Consider the following 10,998-nt stretch of genomic DNA (forward strand, 5'->3'; position numbering starts at 1 on the left):
CTGTGCAATCTGTTTACATTACAGTCAATACATTCTACTATTACCCACCAGGCTACCTCATTATCCTATTTGACTTTATATTTTATGTTTTAGTTGCTGCACTATTTTTTTTTAGATTTCTTTCTACATATTTTCCTATATACAGCTGTAAGAGCACAGATGGAGGGAGCCTGAGGCCGAAAACTCACACTGCCAGCGACTGCTTCACTGTAACTGTTGTTTACGTGACAATAAAAGAACTTGAACTTGAACTAATGTCCTCCCTCTCAGCCGGCGTTGTGTCTGATCTGGCCTTGTGGGAGCAGGAAAGACACGGCTGTCCCATGGGCTGAGATTAGAGAGGGTCTGATAGCACCGAGGTTTGCTATGTCTGCCTGGCTGAGGTAAGCTATTGTCTCTCTGCGCCCAGTGCGTCACTGCCATCCCAGTCGAATGCTTATGCAATCTGGGGAGTGAGTGACTTTGGGTCAGAGACAGGTCATGTGAGCAGCAGAAAACAGCTCTATCAGACAGAGGGACCTTCTACATAAGTTTAGGTCACCACTAATCTGGATTTGGAAAACGATGACCAAAAAACATATTATTGTACAAGTGAGCCACGGTGTTTTTGAGGAAGTATAAGCCCATGAAATGTTTTCTTGCTGCGATGTGGATTGAAACACTGAATGCATGCTGGAATACACTGCAAGGGGTGGAAGCAATTAATTGTATTTCTTCCTGCCACTGTAATTAAGCGTTCAGACTGCACATGCACACATGCATCCACGTGCAGTGACGTACACAATAGAATAACTGTTCTCCTCCTTTTTACGGTTTCATTTCTATCACACTCTTAAAGGCACTAAAGTGTTGCAGCCAAGGCAGCAGACAGATATGTTGCAAGGGACACTGCTGCTTTTGTCACTCCATAGAGTTTTTCCAGACACTCCAGCCGGGATTGCCCCACACAGTCCCTCTGGGCCCCCGAATCACACTCACACACACACACATAAACACACACATAGACACACACACCCACACACTCAGCAATAACAGCCGCCTGCTGGAACTTCCTGGGCCTCTTAGTCATGCGTCACTTGTTTTCAGTCCCACCCATCGAAGACTCTCTCTGCCTCCAGACACACTCTGTCTGAGGCCATGTGTCACAAGAGCTGTGCATCACACACACAACTTACGATCCCAGGACAAACAGCAAGAAGGCTGTAAAGGTCGACATTAGTGATGGCCGAAGCTGCCCTTGAAAAAATAAACCTAACGTGCTCAACATGTACAGTATATACACATATTTGAATCACAGCAGGGATCCCTTCGGTTCTGTACAGTGTTTTTCCGCTCTGCTTGTGTCCCAGAACAAAATCTCTCCGTACTACATTGGTACATAGCTGTTTGGGATTACATCACTGGGCAGCTAACAAAATATAGATGTTTCTAGAGGAACATATGTGTACAATTAGCAACTTCGGCTCAACCACGTTTGTTGTTGCGGAGTGTTTGTGGTCTCTCGCTGCAGATGTTTCGGCAGAGTTTGAAATGTATCTGCTTTTACTGACCCATTGTCATTAAAAATACTGTTGTTTTCCAGTTTAAATCCTCCTCGCTCTGTCGATGTCTGTTTGGATTTACTCACAAGGTGACTGGTGATGCTACTTTTTAACCACGTTAGCAGCATCGTTGTAGGGATGGTAATACAGGTCCGTTCGGTGAGGTTAACTTTTTTGGATTTTAGTGTAGATGTCTCCACAGCATTCTCATCAGCCTCAGTAGAACTTTGTGATTACCGTTAATTAGTAAGCGTTAGAATGCTAACATGCTGAAATAAGCTGGTAAACATGATTGCTAAACTTTGGCATGTTTACATCATCACTGAGGGCATGTTAACACACTAACATTAGCATTTAGCTCAAAGCGCTGGTGTGTCTTGCTGCTATGGCTGTGGACTTTTAGTTTTGCTAAATAATACTGGTCACTGGTTGTATAAATGTAATTTTGAGGATGTCAGAATGGCCCAAGTCTTGCGTACGATAGAACATAAAGCAAAAGACAGCATGCTGGAAAGACAGCGTTATCTGTTCTACCCAGCTGATGCTACATAGCAACACCAACCGCAAACCTCCACAGGAGACAAGAATTTCCATTTCAACAAGAAATTCCCCAACAGGTGGCTGAGTGTGAAACAAGCACCAAAAAAAAAGAAAGAAGACAATTACAGAGTGTGTGTTTGAGAAGAGGGCTGTGTAGAATATCCCCTACAGGAGTGTCTGCAGTGTTATTTTTGGCATGCACTCTGTGTATGTGTAAATCTGTGTCTGTTTGTGTGTGTGAGTGCGCTGTTTGAATATTTTGCGTGCAGATCGTGTATACGGTATGTGTGAGTCTGCACATATGTATTCGCTCACACGGTTGTCTGTCTCGTAGCCTCCACAGTCCACACCAAGCAACACTGGGGCTAACAACACAATGCATGGGTGCAGTTGCTGCCCTAATCTCAAACTGATCACCAGTCTGTTTACAAGATGTGCAGCTCTGCAGTCTGGAGGAATAGATACCACATGGGCCTCCCGAGTTCATTTGTGGTACACTGTCCCACTTCAACTAACAGAGTATGGTCTAACGGATGATTTAATTACGTGTGTCCTGGTGGCTATTGTAGCTGTTCAAGTAAAAGAAGCTGCTGATAATAAGCGGATAAAATCGAATGAAACCCGAAACTGAGGCAACTTTCCCACTCTCATGTTTGCTGAATTGACATGGCATACCGTAACGCATGATGGCAAATTAAATGTTCAACAAACTTTCCATGATAACCAACCAACTTTCCATTATGAACATAGGTATCTGGGCCAAGGCGTATAAAAAAAAGGTATTTGTGTCTTGTTTCTATGTGAGAGCCACCTGCAAAGCTGATGTGAAATTATGGTCATGGCCTGGTAACTTTCCAAGCCGCAAATTGCACAATTGGACTCAATTTGAGTCAAGTTTGGGAACTAAGTGCAGCCCAATTATCACACTTCATTGACTTTTTTTCAGTTATGTGGCTTGATATTTCAACATGAACTCAAACCAGAGTTAATTCAATGACCTTGTCAGTGCCAAGACAGGGCCGGCAACAATCTCACATTATACTTTCCTCAGACACACGCGTTCCAAAACAATTTAAAACCCCAGAGGAGCCTCTGATAGTACCCACATATTTACTGAATACTGTAACAAAGTGGCTTAACCTCAGATAAAAATTCATTTTTTTAAAAATCAAATCCTTACAGTATATTTTTTTTTGTATTCCCAGCACTTTATCCTTGCCTTGTGGGACCACACAGAGAGCCAGAAGAGAAGCCATCCCAGAGGTCATGACGAGGAAGTGAAACAATTCACCAAGAATAATTGGGGACAATTAGCATTTGCACAACTTCCTAACTCTGCTGATTTGTTGTTGGTGATTTGACCATGACCAAATCACTGACAAACGTTACTCATTTTCAGTAAACCTGCCTGGATTTTCAACTGTTGCTTAAAGTGGTGATAGCAGCCATAGCAAATGAATCACAAGCCTGGCAAACATTTCCATCCTGAGGCTCTAAAAGCTTGAATGTATGATTAATGTGGCAAATCAAGGAGCAGAATTACACTTTTGCACATTTCCTGAACAGTTATGTTTTCTTTTTCCTCTCTATCAGATGCTGTCATCTTCACCGTGTCTAAAAACTGTTAAATGAGTCTTCATCTGCGATGACAGTGTGGCTGATAGGTCGTCTGAAGCGCCTCATTAAAATACACATGAGCTGAGTTTCTGAGAAATCCATAAAACATCATCTGCAGCAGCATAAGACTGGGGTGTGGGCTGTTGCATCAGTGCAGTGCAGTTGTCAAAAGTTAAATGTCAGGCTTGTGGAAAATTAAAAGACTTGCTGTGTAACAAAGCAAGTCTGGGAAATAATGTCTGAGGCAGATAGATTGTGATGGAGTGATGGATCTGATATCTATTAGTTTCAGCTGTGGGGCCGAGCTGTTTACAATCCAGTGGCGCGATCCAGAGAGTGGGTGGTCTCCGAAACACTCGGCAGTGCCTGCTCTCATCACAACATCATTTCAGATCTAAATGCTGGCTGTTAACTTACTGGAAGTAGTAAGGCAACTTGGCGGAAATGAAACCATGTGGACATCGTTGAGAAAGCAGCTCGACATATCAGAGCAGGATGATTACGCATCCCTGAAATGTCAGTGTGGGCGTCACATTATAACCCCATGTGTTTGCAGGGATATAAACAACTCAGCCAGAAGTTGTGATGTAATGTGTGTGACTGATCCCATGCTTATAACAGGTGAGCTCCAGGAGGAGAGAAGCACCCACAATCACACCCACACACTCAAACAGACGGACAAACACACACACACACACACACACACACACACACACACACACACACACACACACACACACACACACACACACACACACAAAGCTGTGCTCCAGTGGAAGTGAGGCTGACCCCTCACCGGCCACACCGCAGACCATAACATGCAGGAAAAAAGGATGAAATATGGAGCAAAGTGGGCAGAGGATTCCTGAGGTCTCATGTTGAGTGTAATTAGAATAGCTCTGAAATGGCTCATAGGTTTACTCTGTGGTTATGTCATTACCACCGATGGTGTGACACAGGCGCATCATATCCGACATCAGTCACGGGGCTGTGTGTTAACGACATGCAGGTTGTTCCTGGAGAAGGTATTACACAGTCATAATGACAACAGCAAATGGGATTTTACTCGTCTTCTATCCATCGAGACGCTTTGTCCAGATCTATGTATCAAAAGTACTGCCTCAGCTTATTGTTCAGCTGTGTATTTTACTGCAAGACCACAGCCATTTCAACATATGCACCGCAAAGTGTGGCAAATGCTTTATTGTAGTGGGTGTTCACTGCAAATTCCTGCGGAGCTGCCACTTTTCAAACTATGGCGAGGAACACTGGTTTGGTGAGTTTATTGTGTGGGTGGCAGAAGAATTTATAGATGCCTCACGCTCATAAAGGTATGGGAATGATTGGCTTTAGCATTATATTTTCCACGTAGTGAGGTTTATGGCTATTGCTATTAGCGCTATTAGTTTAAGGCTAGATGGAATATCTGGAATATGTTACTATGTATTAATCAGAAAGATGAAAAACTAAACAGACATGAGATGCTTCACTGGACAGAAAGTCTTCCTCTGCCCAGACACGTCTGATGTGCCACACTGAGGTCATGTCTGACCAGTGTCCCTGTGTGGTCAAGCTAATTTATTTGGATCAATCAATCATGTATAACTTTACCCACCGTACACAGATATATTTCTGAAAAAGACAATTTTGAGTGTTCTACGTGCGGGCACAGCCACAGCCCCTCGTGGCATTGTTATTTGCCCTGTTCGAACTAACAAAACATCTAATTCCATTCCCAGTGTAATAAAAGGGTACTTGGACAGGAATATAAACATCTCCCTAAAGTTGAACCAGATGCTGCTGCATGACGGAGCGAAGGATCCAGGGAGAGGGAGAGAGAAAGACAGAAAAACAAGGGAGGTACTTTACACAGGAAAGTGAGTCAGTACCCAGGCCTCGGAACTTCGAAACATTCATTCCTCCGCTCCTTCGCCCTCCATCCCCCTGTCCCCTCCCACCGAAGCCAGAGCGGGGGGATATCCCTGAGGAAAAAAGCCACCCAGCCTGGATTTGATTCTCCGTCGCTTCTCGCATGAGGCCTCGAGAGGCCTGACGGAGAGGCGACGCAGCCACTGCACGCACAGGAGAGGAGGTCTAACCACCGCACGCATAAACCGACTGGCTGCTGGAGCCTGACCCACCACTCTCAACCCCAGCATGACAGGAAAGCTGTCCAGTTCCCTTTACGGTGCAAGTATGATCTCATTTGGCTGAAACTGGCTATGATTAAGACTGTGACACAGTTTAGAAAAATCCAAATATTATAAAATACATGTCAGAGACCGTTTCACAGTTGCAGAGTACTGCGTCTTTTGTTAGTGAATGTACTCTAATAGACTGCAGACAATGTGTTGAGGTGAGCTGAGTAAGAGGAGAAGCAGGTTGCAGAGTGTGTTCTGTGGCTCAAGTATGTTCCCGTTTCAGAAGCAGTAAAAGAAAGAAGACACCTTGTGACAAATATTAAACTTTATGTTGTTTTGAAATGGCAGTATAAAAATACAAAAATATGTTGATGCATTCATCATTCAAATTTCACAGTAAGTACACAGGTAGGTACACACGAGGCTGTTATTTACACGAGTCGTCGAAATGTTCCATCATACACTGAAAGGATTACTGAAAGTATTTCAGACATCTGCTTTGAGTTGTAAGATTTAACTGGATCACTTGACTGTTTGAAGTTGGCCATTTGTATCGAGATGTACCAGGTTTACCAGCGTCACCACTGAACAGGCTGATTCACCTCTGATGGCACTATAATCAGGTATGCTCACTTGGCCTAAACTGCGGTCCATTCTCAGACAAATTTAATTTTCCTTTCACTCAGACGATGCTAATTACATTTGTCTGTCCAGAAAGTTCTTTAAAAAAAAAAAAATCCATTCAAATCAAAGCAGCAAAACAGCAACGGAATGAACTAGCATGACCTACAAAAATGCATTTGGAAAACAAAGCCAAGCGCTCGACAGAGGAGGTATTGTGGAGGGTTTGGGGTTGTACCAGCAGTCCTCTGAGACTCCTACAAACACAACCAAACTGTTAATTTGAGTGATCAGCGGGTGGCCGAGAGTTTGGATCAGCATCTAGAGTAAACATGTGTGGGGGGAGAGAGACTATACAGGTTTGTTTAGGCTGAGCCCCTTCCTCACCTCCAGACAAAGGGCACACAGCGCAACTGTAGTTGTTCTGTTCTTGTTTGTTGGTGAGATGAAACCACATTGGCACGCTCTAAAGTGGTATCAACTTTCCAAACAAATTAACATTGTTTTCCATCAACTTATGAGGGAAAACTGTTTGTTTGTGGGGAATGGAGACTGTAAAAAAAAGCTGTAAAATGCCAATGCCAGTGGCCGCTTTTGTACATACACAATAAACAAAACACAATAAATACATTTTTTTTGCATCAGCTTTCCCAAGGATATATGGATTTGTTACTAGGATAAAAACATAAATAGAGTTTGATACCTTCTCCAATAAATAGTAATGGTATTCTATTTACAATATGCACACATCTCCCAAAGAGCTCATGAGATATTTCTATCCCGAGAAACGTGTTCACCTGCCTCTATTTCCCAAACTGACACAAGACTAACACAACTTATTTTTTGGAGCTCTTTTAGAGGCGGTTACACTCTTGCCCTGTAAGTCTTCCATATCAAACCTATTGTCATTCTGCGTACAAAGGGGAGGGGGAGTGATTGTCAAAAAAAAAAAAAAAAAAAAAAAAGAGGTCAACATGGGAAGCTAGTGGTGTGACACTGAACTCGTCTCTTGAAAAAGGGCTGTGTCAGGAGTCGTCCGTCTAGACCGCGTTTTCCTCGCTGCCTTCCAAATCGGATACTTTCCGAGGGGGATCTGCACGAAAGGAGAGTCAAAATCGACTTGCATAAAAGCTATAATGGCCTAAATGCTGCGTATATTATTAGGGACAAGTGAGACAGGCACAAAGAGGCGTTTTTGTAGCCTTACTGTTGCAGTTGCCATAGTGGCGGACTCCTATGGAGCGGCCGAGGAAGCAGGTGGCCCGGCGGAGGTGGCAGGCGCTGGGGTAAGTGATGTTGTCATTGCCACAAATTGCCTGCTCAGACAGCATGGGTATCGGGCAAGGGGTTGTGCGGCACATGACGCAGTGAGCGCTGTTGGTCTGGTCAGTCACACAGGTGTGGGTACCTGGACACACCACGTTGGAGCACGACTCTGCGCAGGGCAAGAAGAAAGAAGGACTATTAGTGGAGAGGAAACAAGTGTGGTGTTTTGCTGCTGTGCACAAACTTGATGAATCTCGCTTACTTTTGCAGTCTCCTTGGTACATGACCTCCAGGTCCGGGTGTCCCATGCAGCGGGCCATCAGCAGAGAACACTCATCCTTGTATGACTTCCCGTCGCTGCCGCACACAGCATGCTTCCGGGAAATGTGAGAGCAGTCTGGAGAGCACACACACTGGGGCCTTCCCGTCTTCATTTTGCAAACCTTCCCGGGACTGCATTTGACTCCCTCGCAAGTCTCTACAAAAGCACAGCGAGCGGTTTCGTATGTGTGTGAGCGCTGTGCAGTGTCAGTGTAATGTTACTGTATTAACAAGTCTGCAGACATCAGGTGATCCGCAGGCATTTTCATACAAAACAAGCTCGAGATCTGGGGTTTTCCCAGACCATAACACAATTTTCACCTTGCATAATATTTACAATAATCACATCTCTTTATTGACCATTACACACAGGGGTGTCTCGCCTGGTGGAATGTGAGGCTGGCGTGTTTTCATAACAGATCTATGTGTACGGCTGCACACAGGCTGGGCTAAGCTCCTGCAGAGGGATGGAGGGGCTGTGAGGTAGACGGAGTTCAAATAGCTGTCAGAGAAGTTTGCAGGCTGAGAAATGAGGGAGCCCCGGGCTGCTCTGACACCCCATAATGTCAGAGCGCAGGAGGAGCTGTAATCCTACACAGTGCAGAGTCAACACTAGACAACGCACACAGGTCTCTTCCCAGGACCTTTTGGAGTCTTTAGAGATGATGCCTGCTCAGCTCTGAGTCCTGAGGATTCTGTAAACAATGAGCAACTTATTTCTTATTTCCTGTCTCAAGCAGCACTTCAATATCCTGTTTTATTCCAGAGCTCTTTTTTCTCTCTCTCTCTCTTTTGGTTGATTTCCATCTTTCACTGTCTCTTGTCGTGTATACATTTTCTCTCCATCGCCTCCGCGTCTCCCAGTGAGGGAATGGAAATGAGGTATGATGTAGGTGTCTTACATCTGAAATGACAGGCCACCGCTTAACTTTCATCGACGTTCGTGATACTGACATTTTCCTCCCACAGAATTCCAAGTGATCAAGATAGTGTTGCACATTATGAGTCCCAGACGTCTGGGCATGTGGCAGGCATTTATTCCAGCCTGCAGGAATGCATTTTCTTATTTTGCTAATGGAAGCGAACAGGGCTCCTTTTTAACTAGCTGTTTACCTTTAGGTGAGATGCAAGCTGTTCGGCTACCTTTGACTGCGGCAGCTTTTTTCAGCTTTATCTAAACACAATCCACATCTCGGCTTCTCTAAGCCATCTGACGAGGCCGGAAAAACCCGGGGCTGCAGTTGCCAGTAGCTCGATCTTCACTGGAACTTATCAGCATGGAGAAATTCACATTTTTGGCCTGCGATCACATAGTGTAACGCTGCTTATGAAAACAGAATTTATCTGCGAGTGAACCTGAATGAACCTTGCAGAGATTCCAGGAGGGGAAGCTTCTCAGGACAGCTGGGTGGAGTTATGTGGAATGCCTCTCCTCCATCCACGTCTGCATTTTGTTAGAAAGCCGCCCCGGGAACTCATTGTTTAAATATCTCGATTCACAAATGACGTGGTTTCAATTAACTTTCACTAACTCCCCACAGACTGTTATTGTGTGTTGCGGAACAGCCAATTTTGTCCCTGTGATATTTAATGATGATATCTAAGCAGTGATTAAAACAAATACTTACCTTAAAACTTGCACTAACAGCCACAGCATGAGTCCAGTGAAACGTATTTATCATGTTTATTCACAGCGTGACTGTTAAGACTTAAAATGTGGGCTTAAAGCAGTTTCGTGTGTTTGGGTTGCATGCAATGATGAACGCTGCGATAAAACGGAGCATGAGTAAGTGATTCCTTCTACTTGGCAGATTCAGCTTGCTCTTTAAAGGTTTGTTTGTTTACCTTTGCATGGTTTACAGGAGACGATTCCGAGGAAACCCAGCAGGCTGACCTCATTCATGGGCAGGCTGGCGTTGGACCATGCTGTGTCCAGGCGGCCCCCGGCACAGCACTCCTCTCTGGTCACCCCTCTCATCAGCACCATGTCACACCTTTGGTCTTGACTCTGCTGCAGCCAGCACATCCCAGCTGGAGATAAGGACATATTACAGTGTATAAAAACATATATTAAATAAGCTAATTTACTCAAGCACATATAAGGTAATACATAAAAAAAAGTGTATCACAGCAATCTGAATTGTTCACCAATATCTATCAAATAAATGGCGGATTATAAAATTCAAGTTCTGTGTTTTCCATTAGAAAATGCTAATATGTGGCACCTGTCTGCTGGGATGTTTTCACATGTCTTAACTGTGTATATTCTTATTAAGTATATAAAGAAAACACATATAAAATGTAGGGAAACACTATTTTTCCAAAAGGCTGACGTAGACGCTACATCAATATGAATTTGTTGGGGAAAAAAGTATCTCATCATTCTGATAACTGCAAGAAGATTCGCTCATTCAGTTACTTTAAAAACATTTTACATCGTGGGCTTAAGTTTTCACAAGAAAAAGAAAGAAAAGAGTCCACTCACCACTGGCAGGATTCCTCCCAATCTGGTACAAAGTGAGAATCACTGCAAAAGCACAGATGAAGAAGCTCATTGTGTTCTCTGGTTGGTACAAACCCGTTTTCTGAAAGCTTGTCCAAAGCAAATATCAGCAAGAACAAGAAGAAGTGATGGTCCAAACAGAGCGGATCACTCTAAGTCCACTCTTGAAGTAGCTCTCCCTTATGTGAATGAACGTGTTGTGGATAAGTGATGTCGTTCCCCCTCTGTATAAATATTTAGCCCAGATGGAATTATGCTGCTGGGATGGGCGATCCTCTCAGCCAGTAATAAGCCAGGGCAGGACACAGTTTGACTCTGACTCAATTTCCAGAGTCGGGAAATGATCCATGCCCTCCAGCGCCAGACGCTGGGCACTTGTATGACCTCACAAAACATTTTCACACCATATTAGACTAATTAAGGGCTAATTAAGTCCTGGAGAAGGTTT

General features: G+C 44.0%; 1 protein-coding gene across 1 annotated transcript; it reads right to left on the reverse strand.

Annotated features, from left to right (window-relative positions):
• Window positions 1-6,146: 6,146 nt before the first annotated feature.
• fstl3 (follistatin-like 3 (secreted glycoprotein)) lies at window positions 6,147-10,751 on the reverse strand. The gene is made up of 5 exons (XM_076727133.1): window positions 10,533-10,751; window positions 9,893-10,078; window positions 7,989-8,204; window positions 7,668-7,895; window positions 6,147-7,553 (listed from the first exon to the last, which is right to left on the reverse strand). Exons 1-5 carry the CDS (start codon window positions 10,600-10,602, stop codon window positions 7,501-7,503), a joined length of 753 nt encoding a protein of 250 aa, XP_076583248.1. The 5' UTR covers window positions 10,603-10,751; the 3' UTR covers window positions 6,147-7,500.
• Between the last annotated feature and the right edge of the window lie 247 nt (window positions 10,752-10,998).

The sequence above is a fragment of the Chaetodon auriga genome, chromosome 3 (assembly GCF_051107435.1).
Source record: "Chaetodon auriga isolate fChaAug3 chromosome 3, fChaAug3.hap1, whole genome shotgun sequence".
NCBI classification, from domain to species: domain Eukaryota; kingdom Metazoa; phylum Chordata; class Actinopteri; order Chaetodontiformes; family Chaetodontidae; genus Chaetodon; species Chaetodon auriga.